Genomic DNA, 16,080 nt, shown 5'->3' with positions numbered 1-16,080 from the left:
ATCATTTTATTGATTTGAGTTTTATTCTGTGCACAAAATGTGGTGGGCAAATGCACAATTACAGTGGTGTGAAAAAGTGTTGGCCCCCTTCCTGATTTTTTATTTTTTTGCATGTTTGTCACACTTTAATGGTTCAGATCATCAAAACAAAATCCAAACCCACATGGCCCTGTGTGAAAAAGTGCTTGCCCCCTAAACCTAATGGGGCAAACACTTTTTCACACAGGGCCATGTGGGTTTGGATTTTGTTTTCCCTTCATAAAAAAACCCTTCATTTAAAAACTGCATGTTATGTTTACTTGTGTTATCTTTGATTAATATTTACATTTGTTTGATGATCTGAAACATTAAAGTGTGAAAAACATGCAATAAAATAAAAAATCAGGAAGGGCGCCAACACTTTTTCACACCACTGTATATAAACACTCTTCCTGACAGTTTCACCTGTGTAGGCAAAGACAAGGTGCATCTGTGGTACATTAGTGTATAATAAAGTGAAATGACATTGTAAGTAAAATATGGTCTGATATGTCGAAATACGACAGGAGAGCAGAGTTTAAATACACACAAGGTGATGTTAAGTAGATCACTTGGGTATTCATAGCAAATGTAAGTGCTAGTGAGAGTTTGACATGCTGATCTATGGCACGATGCCTGCAGGCCTGTAGATTCTAATGTAAACATCATTACAGTGTCTGTGGAATTCTGCCTTTAATCCTGAAGCAAAAGCCATAACCGCTGAACAGAGCGCAGAAACAAAGAAAACATAAGGAAGCAGAGTGAGAGCAAGGCTGAGAGATGGGCCCCTGCGGTTCTGGGGTCACGACACTTTAATGGGGAAATGCTGATGCTGTCATTTTTAACACACTACATGAGGTTCTGTCTGAACTTTGGACGGTTATTAAGGAATGTCTGCTTTTTACTCAGCTAAAGTCAGTTTCATGTGCTGTGAATAATTTTAACCTCTACTTCAACAAAAACCTAAAAACAAAATTACCATTTTGGTCAGGCAGAAAAGCCTCTGTTGTGTGTTATGATGATTAGCTGTTTATTTTATCCCTTTATTTTAGTTTATTTTCATCTCAATATCATGCTGTCATTTAGGGGGAAAAAATGAACAATTTGAGATTTTGTGGCCAGTGAATTCAATTTTTATTTTCCCTGCCAAAAACAATGAAAACAATAACTTTTTTTTGGTGTTAGTTTTCATTGTTTTTGACCCATGTTATCTATCCTGTATTCTAATAAATAAGCTTATATGACACGAACATTTTAGAGACAAGTTACAGTTTTCAATTGACCCTTCACAAAAACCTGCCCTCCTTAGTTACTGTTGCTGTGTACGACAAGCCATGCCGCTCTTACACTACACCTCATGTTCTAAAAAATGCATCGTGGAGCTGAGGAAACTGTCAACAAGCCGACAGACAAGACAGAGCAGGTTACTTCTGGTATGAAACAAGGTCTCAGCTTTCAAATTTTGTCATTAAGAAATTCAAACAATAAATACCATTTTGTGGCTCTTTAATGTGTCGTGACAGATCGATGTAGTGCCTCCGTTCAAGCGGCATGTGTTTTTTCATATTTACTTAAAGCATGAAATAAACATGAATGAACATCATAATGTATTTTATTTCAACCGCAGAAAGATGTCAATACACTATTTTTCAAGTTTAAATCCACCAAAGTTAATCTACTCACCTGTCTGATTTGTTTGTCGGTGCAAAATTACGATTGGTCAGATTGCCTGTCACTCAAGCTCTTTGCAAACAGTCAATTACAATTTAGATACCGCAGCAAAAACGAATAGGCTAACAAATATTAAGTTAAATCATTATTAAAGACAGGTGAACAGTCAGTAATAAAATAAGAACAAACAAATGGCAAACAACTGCACATATAAATATAGAACAAAGATACTAATTAAGCTGTGCTTTAACATTTTCAGGTTTATATGTGTTCAGAAACAGAAGTAGAATGATCAAATGTAGATGTCGATTAAATCCTTTTTAAAGCCTTTTAAAATACTTTAGTTATTCAGTCAAGAGCAGTAAAGGGTTTTCTCTGGTTAGTTATTTTGTTTATTTATTTATCTATTTATTTTGATTTACATTAAAGACTCTGACAGTGGTCACTTTAAGACACAATGCATGGATCCAATATAATAATACACATCTGATTTCTTTCTCAATTTTTTATGTTCACTTAAAGGTGCTGTATGTAAGGTTTTGACTCTTCTAAAGCCAAAAAATAACATATGTTTGTAGATATTTAGGAAACATGTTAAGTTTACATAGCTGTGCTCTGAAAAATAGTGTAATTCTACTCTGAAATGTGCGTTTCGGGCAGATTACGGGCCGGAATTGCAGTACCCATTTCAACCGCTAGCTGACAATATTACATACTGCACCTTTAATCTGAATGATCCTGCCCACTTCCAGTTGTCGGAAAACACAGCGTATTGCTGTCAATGAATCATGTTATGTTTACATAGCTGTTTCTCTGAAAAATAATGCTATAGCCGGTAATTCTACTCTGAAATGTGCAAAGGAGGAATGCCTTTGTTTTTGCAGTACCCATTTCAACCGCTAGCTGTTAATCTTACGTACTGCACCTTTTAGACATAACCAACTATTTTTGAGTATACTTGCCAAGACTGTTATTTTGACATCATTTTGTATGTATTTGTCCATTTAAGAGCAAGAAGACACGCGAAAGAGTGTGCGTGCCCATACGGGGCTCTCTGTTCTGACTTTTGAGTACTGAATTGAGTTCTCACACATCTTCATGTGTTTGAATGTATTAAAATTATTTAAATGTTAAAACTAGCAAGGCTTAAAAACACATTCAAATGCTAAACTTGTAACAAAGCAGCAGTGGGCCGATCAACTGTCCCAAGTGTCTTACTCTGGCCCCAGGCCATCGGGCAGTTCTTCTTGTCGAGAGCTCATGTGTCCATTCATGTCAATGTAATAGCCTATTAAACTTAATATTATAATAAAGGAAAGTAAAAAAAAAAATCACAATAAGGGTCTGTTTATTAGCTCCGCCCCTTTACTGTAACTAGTACAGACCCACATATCTTGGCATCTTGTTGAAATCCATCATAAAGCTTTGCAGAATCATATTTGCGGCCAAACCACAATCACATATGGAGAAAATCACTTACATAATTTATGATGGGAAACATTTGCTTTCCTGAAACAGACACATTGTTGTTGCTTTAGAATCAAAATTTTGTTTCACTCAAGAAAATGTTTCTTTTATTTACTGTGAATGTTTGTCTTTGTGATTTGGGGTGGGTTTCTACACAACATGGGTTTTAGGTTTTTTCTGATACATTTCAGCTGTTCAGCATGTGAAAACAAACCTCAAAACAAAAGTCCTCATCGTGTGAACCGCTTGGGTGGAGAGTGTGAGAAGTTGTCCATGGACTTTCCCCACCTGACCTCAGAGCTTCTATTATTTCTATTGCTCAATCAGTCAGATGGGGAAACAAGGGAATTCTGATGCTACTCTTTGTTGCCAGTGCTTGAATCCAAGATGTGATGGAATTTAAACAACTCACTGGAATGAAATCTGAAATCGTTCCTTTATGTTTAAAATCAGAAATATCAGAGTAACTAAAGATGATGACAAACTTTTTTCATTAGTTCAGCCGTTGTCAAAACTTTCCTGCATTAAGCTGCTAGTTCTGTCATTGCTGTCTTGCATCACATTGTTGCAAATGTTTTTGTTTTTTTTGTTGCCTGAAATGAATTAAAAATCCAGCAATATACTCTTAAAAAAATCTCCACTTTGTCTTATACCTTGGAATTTTTTATTCATTTTCATTAAATAGTTCATTCAGAACTTCCAAACTTCATTCAGATTCTTCAGTTTTTATTCCAGTTAGTGAAAACTGAATTTTATATATATATATATATATGTATATGTGCTGGTCATAAAATTAGAATATCATAAAAAAGTTGATTTTATTGTTTATCTTGACAAAACCCCATAGGTTAAGGTCAGGCGAGTTTGCTGGCCAATCAAGAACAGGGATACCATGGTCCTTAAACCAGGTACTGGTAGCTTTGGCAGTGTGTGCAGGTGCCAAGTCCTGTTGGAAAATGAAATCTGCATCTCCATAAAGTTGGTCAGCAGCAGGAAGCATGAAGTGCTCTAAAACTTCCTGGTAGATGGCTGCATTAAACTTGGACCTCAGAAAACACAATGGACCAACACCAGCAGATGACATGGCACCCCAAACCATCAATGACTGTGGAAACTTTACACTGGACCTCAAGCAACGTGAATTATGTGCCTCTCCTCTCTTCCTCCAGACTCTGGGACCTTGATTTCCAAAGGAAATGCAAAATTTACTTTCATCAGAGAACATAACTTTGGACCACTCAGCAGCAGTCCAGTCCTTTTTGTCTTTAGCCCAGGCAAGACGCTTCTGACGCGGTCTCTTTTTCAAGAGTGGCTTGACACAAGGAATGCGACAGCTGAAACCCATGTCTTGCATACGTCTGTGCGTGGTGGTTCTTGAAGCACTGACTCCAGCTGCAGTCCACTCTTTGTGAATCTCCCCCACATTTTTGAATGGGTTTTGTTTCATAATCCTCTCCAGGGTGCGGTTATCCCTATTGCTTGTACACTTTTTTTCTACCACATCTTGTCCTTCCCTTCGCCTCTCTATTAATGTGCTTGGACACAGAGCTCTGTGAACAGCCAGCCTCTTTAGCAATGACCTTTTGTGTCTTGCCCTCCTTGTGCAAGGTGTCAATGGCCGTCTTTTGTACAACTGTCAAGTCAGCAGTCTTCACCCTGATTGTGTAGCCTACAGAACTAGACTGAGAGACCATTTAAAGGCTTTTGCAGGTGTTTTGAGTTAATTAGCTGATTAGAGTGTGGCACCAGGTGTCTTAAATATTGAACATTTTCACAATATTCTAATTTTCTGGAATACTGAATTTGGGACTTTCATTTGTTGTCAGTTATAATCATCAAAATTAAAGGAAATAAACATTTGAAATATATCAGTCTGTGTGTAAAGAATGAATCTAATATACAAGTTTCACTTTTTGAATGGTATTACTGAAAATACCAGAAACCACAATGGACCTCAGAAAACACAATGGACCAACACCAGCAGATGACCAGCACCAAAAATAGAAAGGCAAGAATAGAGTATGCAAAAAAGCACAGGTGAGCCAGAAGAGTTTTGGAACTGTGTTTATGGACCGATGAGACAAAGATGAACCTTTATCTAAGCGATGGGAAAGCAAAAATGTGGAGGAAAAAAAAGGGAACTGCAATGATCCCAAGCATACAGCCTCATCTGTAAAGCATGGTGGAGGTGTTGTCGTGGCATGGCTGTCTGTGGAACAGGCCCTCTCAACTTTACTGATGACTTAATGTATGATGACAGTAGCAGAATGAATTTGCAAGGGTACAAAACCATCTTGCAATATTCAAGAAAATGCCACCAGATTCATTGGGAAATGCTTCATATTGCATCAGGACAATGACCCAAAACACCCTGCCAGTTCAGTCAAGGAATTTATTAGGGCAAAGAAATGGAAAGTGGGAAAGAAATGGGATTGCCCAAGTCAGTCTCCAGATTTAAATCCGATTGAACATGAATTTCACCAGCTGGAGAGGAAAGGCAGAAACTCCCCAAAACAAGCAACAATTGGAATTGGCTGCATTAAAGGCTGGGAAAAGCATTTCAAAGAATGAGACCAAGAGTCTGGTGATGTCTATGGGTCACAGACTCACTGCTGTGATTGTGCGCAAGGGATCTGCAACTAAATAATAGCTTTTAATCTTTTATATCTGCCTTATGTTCAACTGTCCCAATACTTATGCTCACATCAATGAGTGGGATGAACTCTAAAAGTGCTGTTCTTTTTATTTGGTAAAACATATATGTGTTGAAACGGCTAATAATAAAATGTGACATTCTGTAGTTTTGTCTCATATTCATATTTTAATCATATTTGCAAATATCTTGATTCCACAGCCAACAGAGCAATTTTGTCTTTACTGTTCCAATACTTATGGAGGGCACTGTATATAAATTGCTTATATTGTGTAAAAACAAACAAAAAATCCAGTCTTCAGTGTCACATGATCCCTTAGAAATCATTCTAAAATGCTGATTTTCTGTTAGAAAAAAATAAACAAAACACTTCTTATTTTTTATAGAAGATGTGATACATTTTTTAAGGATTCTTTCATAAATGGAAATTTCAAAACAATATTTATTTAAAAGACATTTTTTTACAACAACGTAAAATTCTTTAATGTAACGTTCACAATTTAATGCATCCCTGATGATTAATTGTTTTAAAACTCCAAACTTCTGAACAGCAGTGTTAAAGTTGAAGGTGTACAGTCTGTATGTGACAGTGTGGGTGGTCCCACAGGAGTGGTGGTATTTTTTATTTACAATGGCGCATGTGCAGGAAGGGTCTGTAATGCACTGTAGCTCTGTGTATGCTGATGTGCAGTGGCTTGGCTTGCTCCCTCTAGCAGTAATGGAGTGTGGATATATGGAAAAGCCTGTGGACTGCAACCTGAGGTCATGGCCCTTAACTCAAGCGACCAAGATTAATTCTGACATGGTTTGCCCAAGATTCTCTCTGATTGAACATTTTTAGTCTTATTTGGTGAGAATGTGAAAAATATCCATCAGTCCTGTCAAATTAGAGTAGAGGTCAAGCCACTTTTTTCCATTTTAATATCCTGCTTCGCCAAGAATATTCTCCACATTATTTAAGAAGTGTGCAGAGTTCAGTTAATATAAAAGATTAAAAATGAATATGTTTAATTAATGTTAGACAGAAAATCAAGTATTTTTACAATATTTACAGTAAAACCTAACTTTTTGTGAAGTGTGAAAGATGTGCTTGACTTTCTTTTAAAATAAAATAAATGGAACTTGTTTTGATATGTTCTTACCTAATGCATTACATTTTAACTGTGACATTTTGGAGCCACAGTACTTTATATCAGCTCTTAAAGCTTTTGATTGTAGGTCTAGTAGTTTTTTATTGGTGTCTTTACTTAAAATGATCTGCAGTCTTGAATGCTTCTTTACTATGTCACACCAGCATACGCCCATATGTCTCCAAGCAGTCTATGAGTTTTACCACAAAAAACACATTTGCACACACACACACATTTACAAGCTCTTTTAAAGGCCTGGGTCTACAGAGTTAAAAAACATAACATTTGCCTAAGGCAAATAAAAAAATTAAGTATAAAGAGCCTACACTAAGTGAAATCCTTGACACCGCGGTGTGCAACATGAATTTAAATGAATTTTGCCTCTCTTCTCCTCTCGCTATAGGAACTGAATGAAGTCTGTGTGCTGCTGGTTTAGAATGTTGTCACGATAACATCAGCCTGACTCCGCTCTGACTGCGGCAGGTGGGAGCCCAGGGGTCAGGTAAAGGTGACATTGGGTTGTTGTATACCCAAACACACACGCACACACTCACATGCACGCTCACGCTAAGTCTGTAACGAGATGTTTGCTACAGAAAATTCGTTAGCCTCGGGAAGGAGGCTGATTATGACTGCTTGTTTAAACACCATGCCTGAATATTTTTGCCCACTGTGGACACTGGGGTCTTTGAGAGAACGGGAATGGACGACTTCCATCCTGTCTATTGCTACAATTTATTCACTGCAAAAATCTGATTTAATGAGGATTTTTATCGAGTACAAATATCTAAACATATCTAAAACAAAATAATTTACTCAAGACTTGTTTTCTGACAATATTATGCTACCTCTCTACGTTTTGTTTCAAATAGATTTATGATGCAAAAAAGTTTCAAATTGGATTTGAAAAATAAGTGTATTCAAGATATATTCAAGGTAAATTTTCAAGTTTTCAATTTTTAAAACAAGATTCTTTTACAAATTTCACAAATGTACACATTAAGTCTTGTTTTAAATCTAAATTTCTTGTTTACATTTAGTAGATTTCTTGAAGGATGTTGGGCTGTTTTCAAGATTTTAATTGGGTTTGAAAAATAGACTTCAAGGTATATTCTCGGAATACGAGTCTTATGTAGTATATTAAACTAAATTGATCTTGTTTTAAGAATGCTTAAATATGTTTACTGTAAAGTGATGTAAAAATACTAATAAGAAATATATGGTAGCATTTTACTTAAAGCCTTTATGTATAATGCATTATAAAGGGTTATTAAAGGGTATAATGCATTGTAATTATTCATAATGTGCATTGTAGTACATTATGTCTTTCTGTAAATAATCATAACCAAATTTAAATTGCATAGTATTAACGTCTCGGTTACGTACGTAACCCTTGTTCCCTGATGGAGGGAACGGAGACGTTATGTCGTGACAACATTAGGGGATTTACCTGGGCGCTCCGATCACCTCTGATAAGAGAAAACGTCAATGAAATTGGCTAGTTGATTTTGACAAGCTAGTGCGTGTCAGACAAATGCCATGCAAAAGGTCACAACCTTCCCATCGCCCCAGCACAAATTCGCTGACCTTGGTACCCGCAGGGACCAGAGGTGAGTACATCACTGCTGGAGATGTCCAAGCCACTGTTCCTTTCCCCACAGAAATCGGAAGGGATTTCGACCTTCAACGAAGGATAGCTTCAAGTCTTTCCTATTTGTTGTTACAGCTTGGCAGTAACGACGGGGAAGTGGGGCTTCCAGAGAAGGGCGCTACGGAGGCCACATCCTGCCCGTAGGGAGGTGACATGTGGAGACACTGATATGGACTGACCCAGGCCTGGGGCAATACTACATATGACTGGACTCTGTGGCAGATCCTACCTAGATGTAGGGAGGAGGGCTGTCAGCAGAGCCTGACAGAGTACTCTGTCAAAGGGAAGCCACGGGTTTACCGAGAGGGAAACCTTACCGTGGAAGAATACACATATGGGATTACCCGAAGGGAATCAAGCCATATGGACACCTAGCCCAGTCCAGGGGCTGACCGGAGACCCGGGCAAGCTAACACCAGTACTGGGCCTGGCGTCAGACTGCTCCGCCCAGCCTGACTGCCGAGGGTGCTGGAGGAACTCCACCAGGGTTCGCCGTCCGTGGAACTAAACTGGAGGAGGAAAAAGGCGCTCGTATCCCCAGGTGAGGGGGAATGGCGCAGCAAGCGTGACACCGGCCAACTCTTCCCGCCACTTACCTGTTACCCAACACATGGGAAGAAACTGGCTCCATGCGGAGACTGTAAAATCTCGCGAAGGTGTTCGGTGTCGCTCAGCCCGCAGCTCTGCAGATGTCTGCCAAAGAGACGCCGTGCGCCAACGCATAGGGGGAGGCAACACCCCGTGTGGAGTGAGCCCTCACCCCTAGGGGGCACGGCTTGCCTTGGGATTGGTACACCAATGCGATGGTATCCACTATCCAGTGGGCCAACCTCTGCTTGGAGACAGCCTTCCCTTTTTGCTGACCCCCATGGTAGACAAAGAGCTGCTCAGAGCGCAAAAGTGCACACACACAGCAGTGAACACACACACACCCTGAACACACACCCGGAGCAGTGGGCAGCCATTTATGCTGCGGCGCCCGGGGAGCAGTTGTGGGTTCGGTGCCTTGCTCACTGAGGGCACCTCAGTTGTGGTATTGAGGGTGGAGAGAGCGCTGAACATTCACTCCCCCTACCTACAATCCCTGCCGGCCTGAGACTCGAATCTGCAACTTTTGGATTACGAGTCCGAATCTCTAACCATTAGGCCCTGGAAGTGAGCACGGTCAGGAGCGCTGTCTTAGCAGACAGGAACTTCAGCTCAACTGAATCCAGCGGCTCAAAGGGACCCCTCTGAAGTCCAGCCAGGACGATAGATAGATCCCAGGAGGGCACCAAGGGTGACCTAGGAGGATTTAACCTCCTGGCACCCCTCAGGAACCTCACGATGAGATCGTGCTTTCCCAGGGACCGGCCATCCACTGCATCGTGATGGGCCGCAATAGCAACCACATACACTTTCAAGGTGGAGGGCGACAGCCTGCGCTCTAACCTCTCTTGCAGGAAAGAAAGCACTACTCCAATCATGCATCTTCGGGGGTCTTCTCGACGAGAAGAACACCAGTTTGCGAACAGACTCCACTTCAGTGCCTAGTTGAAGGAGCTCTAGCCTGAGTGATGGTGTCCACCACAGCCTGTGGCAGGCCACTCAAGCCTGCCATCCAGGAGCCACACATGGAGGTTCCACAGATCTGGACGTGGGTGCCATATGGTGCCGAGCCCCTGAGAAAGGAGGTCCTTCCTCAGAAGAATGCGCCAAGGAGGGGCTGTCGCGAGGAGCATAAGTTCCGGAAACCAGGTCCGGGTGGGCCAATATGGCGCAACCAATAAGACTTGCTTCTTGTTCTCCCTGACCTTGCACAGAGTCTGTGCGAGCAGGCTCACTGGGGGAAACGCATACTTGCGCAGAGCCCGAGGCCAGCTGTGTGCCAGTGCAAAGGCTTCGTGGAGATCAGCAAACTTCTCATCCACTCGGCTCCGAAGCAAAAATCTGATGAGTGGATGCACCTGTCGCCCTTTTATACCGTATGCACGGGGAGTGGCTCAGGTATGCAAAATCCACTAGCCAATGTCATTGGCGTTTTCTCTTATCAGAGGTGATCAGGGCTCCCAGGTAAATCCCCTAATGTCGTCACGACATAACTCGTAGTGACCGACAGATAGGGAACTGTGGTTACAATTATTCATGAGATTGTACAATGCATTACAAGGTGCATTACAAGGCATAATTAATGCATTAAAACTAGTTTTATAATGCGTTACACAAAGGCTTTAAGTAAAGTGTTACTGAAATTATTTTAGCAGTGTCTGGGAAGCCAGTCTTTTCTGATTGTCAAAATACAGTACTGTTTTTTGCTAAGCTAAGAAGAAACATTGTGACAATGTCATGATGGCACAGATTAATTTTCATTTACTCTGTGTGAAACACTTTTTTGGTCGTTTTATTCTTTGAAGCAAATTAATTAGTTTTTGGCACTGTGTATCTCTGAGTGAGGTAATGTGTGGTACAAGAAAATAAGAGATCAACAGAAGAACAAATCCATTTTAAATTACTCTTAATATCTGAAAGATGTTCATTAAGGACATTTTCATTATAAATAGGAGCTTTGTCTCTTGGAAATATCTGTGAAATGACAAAAGTCCTCAAGCTAAATGACTTTCAGACATAATAAGATGTGACCAGCCTCTGTCTTCTTCAATGTAGCCGGTGCATTAATTCATACAGGCCTATATTGGCATATTTCTGCTTTCTGCAGCACCAGTTACTCAAAAGTATCTTGCTTCTGTGTTTGATGGTTTAGGTGTTCATGAATCATGCTTCTGCAGTCTGTTGTTGAATTTTAACTCTATACCCTTAATCGCTTTCAGATAAAGTGTTTTTCTTTGCACAGAGACCTCATCAGTATTTGCCTCTTGTTCAGTATGTGTCATTTTGTGTTTTTCAGTCTGTGAGCGAGGGCTGAGTCAGGAGTGAATCAGCGCTGCTTTTGATTGATGGACAGCTCGGTGGGAAACAAGGCCTCGGGAGAGTGAGAGTCCGATAACAGGAGTGAAAGCATCGCAACGGCAATATCATCTTTCAGTCTTTACTGCCACTCGTCTTTCACAACATGGCCTCTGCGGTAGCACCGTTCTCCTCTGTCGCTGCCTCTTTGGGGACGTAGAAAGACATTGGACACATGGACACATTCCTGCATACTGCCACAGAGGAAAGCTGAGGAAGTGTCTTCAGACTTTAAGGTCCTTAATAGATAAACAAACTGTGCTAAACGTCAGTACCGTCACGACTACTGTTTCCTGGTTTGGGAATCGTTTTAGGGTTTCAAAGGGACTCATAGTACCATGAACGTTTTAGGAAGGTGCTGTCTCTGATTTTATATGTTCCTGTGTAACATCGAAGGCCAATGCGTGTGGCTCGAGAGCCCATCATGGCCAGACCGCTGCTGAAGATCCACCGCTATTTCTGGCGTAAACCGGTGCGCTTTTTCTCTTTCATCCTCCTCTACCTCACCGCTGGCAGTCTTGTTTTCCTCCACTCTGGCTTCTCCAGCGATACTTCCACCACTGGAGCTTCTGGAAGCGGCCGTGACCCACTTATATCTGAAGGTGGGGGCGGCACAGGTGCTGGGAGCTCTACCTCTGATGGTCTCAGGCTCCTAGGAAGAGTGTTTAAGGAAACACGGAGAGCCCCCCGGAGATTTGGACCACAGTGGAGGAAGGAAAATAGGGCACAGGATGCACCGGAGTGGGTCGGAAGAGGATTCGATCATACCAGCAGCTGGAGCCATGGACTCAAAGGAAGAACCACCAAAGAGATGGAAGATGGGAGAGGTAGGAACAGTTGTCATTATCATGTCACCAAGATTTAACATTTGTTCATAGACATCATCCTGACCAGTTACAGTCATAGAAAATGCTCTGATATTAACCAAAATTGAAGAGTGTATAGCAAGACTATTGGCCAAACCAGTAGCATTGAATGAATTTCCATTTTAGGCCAACCTGACTAGTGACTACTACTACACTGCAAAAAATGATTGATCATTATTCTTGCCTTGTTTTCAGTAAAAAAAAAAAAAAAAAATCACAATATCTTAAAAAACAAGATGCATTCATTTGAAAAGGAAACTTACATTTAAAGTCTTCTTCTAGAGAAATCTACCAAATTGGTTAAGGTTTGTGCCGAAAGCAGTAAAACAAATTTACATTTTATTGTTTTATACAATAACCTCAAAGAATTGTTAAATTTCTATAAAACAGCACTTAAAATCATGTCAGTCTGTAAATAAAAAAATCAGGAAAAATATCTTAAAGGTATCTTGTTTAAACGATGTTGTGATATTGATACATGAAATCATGACAAAAATACTGATTTGTTTTTCATAGCCATTTTGCTGGTGAGGCTAGTTGACAAGAGCAGTCTCCCTGATTAAGCTGATTGACCAAGGAGGTCTTTCTGGCTAAGCATTTAAAACACTGCTTGTCACTGCTGTTCATCATGGTATGCACAGAGGAATTTCCTTATATAACAGAATACCTTACATGTCTCACACAGAAATGGCACATGTGGTTATGTTAAAAAAAAGAAATGATTAATATTACACTTCTGTCAGGACATAAAACCATAAAGCACAGTTCTGCTCTTGAGATTGCAACCTCATAATTTTAATATAGAGTAAAATTTACCCCAATAGCCATTGTATATGTACAGTATGCATTAAGCGTGGATTTTAACATCCTATATTGGGTTTAGAATTCTGTATACTTACATGATATCATGTTCAAAGATAATCTGTGCGACTCAAGTGCTGCAGGGCATCGCAAATGAGCTCATTTTTGTCAGATGAAGTGCTCAGTGTGTTGCGAGTAGTGAACACTGTGTGTCCTGTGAAGCACAATGCGGCTGTTGATCAGAATGAGCTGATTGAGCCTTTAAGATCAGAAGAGAGTGAATCAGCAGGTCAGTGGTCAGTTGTCACAGACAGTCATCATGTTATGAAGGTTGTGGTTGAAGCTCAGTGGAGTATAGCGAAGCGCCTGTGTCTTTAAAGCTTTAGGAATGAAGTGCCCTTTTGGTGACTGTTGGAAGTAAATAATGAATGTGTGTGTGTTTCTTATGGTTGTAGAGTAGCACATTTGCTGTTGTTAGTTCATAGCCTTCAGTTGATGTTTCATAGCTCCTAAATATCTTGTTGCTGAGCAGCAGGCACCAATCTTAAAATCAGGTAATGTATGATATTTTATCATCTATATTTTTTAATTGACAGAGTAAATAGTATAGGAAAAATACCATTTAATAAAACCTCATTTGAATGATCACAGTGAGAGCATTAATGGGTTAGTTATGGATAAGTCTTGTCGAGTTGGAAAAATGTGACTCTCAAATCCCCAATATTCCTGTACATAAACCTAAAGTCAGTTTATTAATCTTTGAAATAAAAGCTTTTTCTTTGAGGTGATGCCATTAAATATACATGGTGTGACCTGCATCATATGAAAGTGTGTTTGAGTGTGTTTGCTGAAGGTCTCAGATGTCTCAGATTTTTCATAATCGTTATATATTTTTGTGACTGCTTGTCAAACAGTTGAGCACATATGTTGTGTATCGCATTTGAATGAAAAATCAATATTATCATCGTCATCCCTAAAGGTCCTTTCACACTAAGTAATTAACAAAAAATAACGCTTTGAACGAAGTCTCACTGAGGCTGCATTTATTTGATCAAAAATACAGTAAAAACTGTAATATTGTGATTTTTGTTTTTTTTATCATTCATCACCTGGAAGAATCACTCTGAAAGTGATCGCAACATTATTGTTCCTCTGTTGTGGTGTGGATGCAGCAGTTCCCTTAAAATTAGAGAGATTTTTTAAAACTTTAGTTATAGTTATTGTTGTTGGTGTGCACTGGCCTTTATTCATAGACTTTGCATTTCTTCCTTGAGTAAAGAACCTGGAACTTTATTCACTCGGTTCACAGGATGCATTTTGCAGCAGTGCAAGTTGCTTCAATCACAGTGAACTTTAAACCACAAGAAACAGCTTGATAGAATTGCCCATGTGGGCCCCTGCAAAATTAAAGCATTTTTCTCTGTGAAAGATGGACTACATCTGGAAAATTCTCACCACAGTGCCCTATGCCAACTCACTATAATTCACACAGTAACCCACAAACAGGCAAAAGAAAGCCAGTTAGTGGATTGTTCAAGTCTCGGGTCATTACTTTTATCCATAGTGAGTTTTAAGAGATTTCAACAGAAATAAAGTGTAAAAAACTGCACTCTTTTCTTTTGACAGTCATATGTAGTATGAGTTTAGCAATCAACCTCTGGTAAAGAGGAAGCCGCGGAGTAATAATTGTGGAGATTGCATCTTCATGATTGTTAAGGCACATTTAATTTTCAAGGAAGTCAAGGACGGGAACATGATCTCAGACCCCCAACATCCTTCTTTGTACTCTACAGTATCTGCCATATCAACAGCAGCGGAGGGGTTGACTGTACAGAGGTGGAAATGCACGACTGTTGCTCTCTCTTATGTTTTTGGTCTTTGTGACCGTCTAAGATTGCATCAAAACTCATTATCATTTTACACAAAAACTCAGCAATAGAAAAGTGCTTAGAAGTACATAGAGACACACTTTACCACAGCACGAGGAAAAGAAAGGAAAAAAGTATCAGTTTACAAAGTAGTGTCTTTAAAATATGTAAGATGTGTGGACGTTCAATCCTTTTTAATTTCGTAATCTGATGTATTTTTGGGTGAAACAGGATATAGAATGAGTTGAAATAATGCGGAACTTGATTTACCAAAACGGATGATATAATAATTGCACAGAAAGTTATTTGTTTAACATTTCTATAGTACATTTATTTGTAATTAGATCATATGTAGATTTTCAAAACAACCTGCACTGTTGAATCATGAAGAACATGGACATGTATAAAAGCATAGGGGAATCAATTTTGAGGTCATGTTGGCATACAATGTTCCTTTTTCTCTCCCATTTGCCATCCCTGTCTCCAATCTGCCTCCTTCAGGACACTTTTATCACTACAATTCTCATGTCAATAATAAGTTATTATTGTTGTTATTGTTTTAGGGGAGGCTGGGGCTAGAGCTCACAACCATTTTATTCCAGAAAATATTTTGTGACAACTACCCCTGGTTTTGCCTATGCTATTTATCTGTATTATTATTATTATTTTAAATGTATAGAACACTTGATAACACTTTACCTAAAGCCTTTATGAATAATGCATTATAAAAGTAGTTTTAATGCATTAGTTATGCCTTGTAATGCACCTTATAATGCATTATACACTCTCATGAATAATTATACATTATAAGACCTATCAATTCATTGTTACGCAATGCATTTTATATTCAGTTATAATAATTTACTACAAGATACAATGTATTACAGTGCACATTATGAGTAATTCTAATGCATTATACCCTTTAATAACCCTTTATAATGCATTATACATAAAGGCTTTTGGTGTTACCAAACACTTAAATAATAGACACTCTAATAAAATTATTAAATAT

At 39.3% G+C, this 16,080-nt stretch overlaps 1 protein-coding gene across 3 annotated transcripts in view; it reads left to right on the top strand.

Moving 5' to 3' along the window:
• LOC306869918 (sialate:O-sulfotransferase 2-like) overlaps positions 1–16,080 on the top strand; it is a 67,097-nt gene that overhangs the window by 23,917 nt on the left and 27,100 nt on the right. For 2 of the 3 annotated variants that reach the window (XM_079416864.1, XM_079416866.1), the window contains 2 exons: positions 7,343–7,441; positions 11,475–12,360. In XM_079416864.1, coding sequence (XP_079272990.1) covers positions 11,934–12,360 — 427 coding nt within the window. In that variant the 5' untranslated portion in view covers positions 7,343–7,441; positions 11,475–11,933. The remainder of the gene's footprint in view (positions 1–7,342; positions 7,442–11,474; positions 12,361–16,080) is intronic. The other variant, XM_079416865.1, reaches the window with a different exon arrangement.

Source organism: Barbus barbus, assembly GCF_936440315.1.
Source record: "Barbus barbus genome assembly, chromosome: 5".
NCBI classification, from domain to species: domain Eukaryota; kingdom Metazoa; phylum Chordata; class Actinopteri; order Cypriniformes; family Cyprinidae; genus Barbus; species Barbus barbus.
This window is presented reverse-complemented; position numbering and strand designations above follow the sequence as displayed.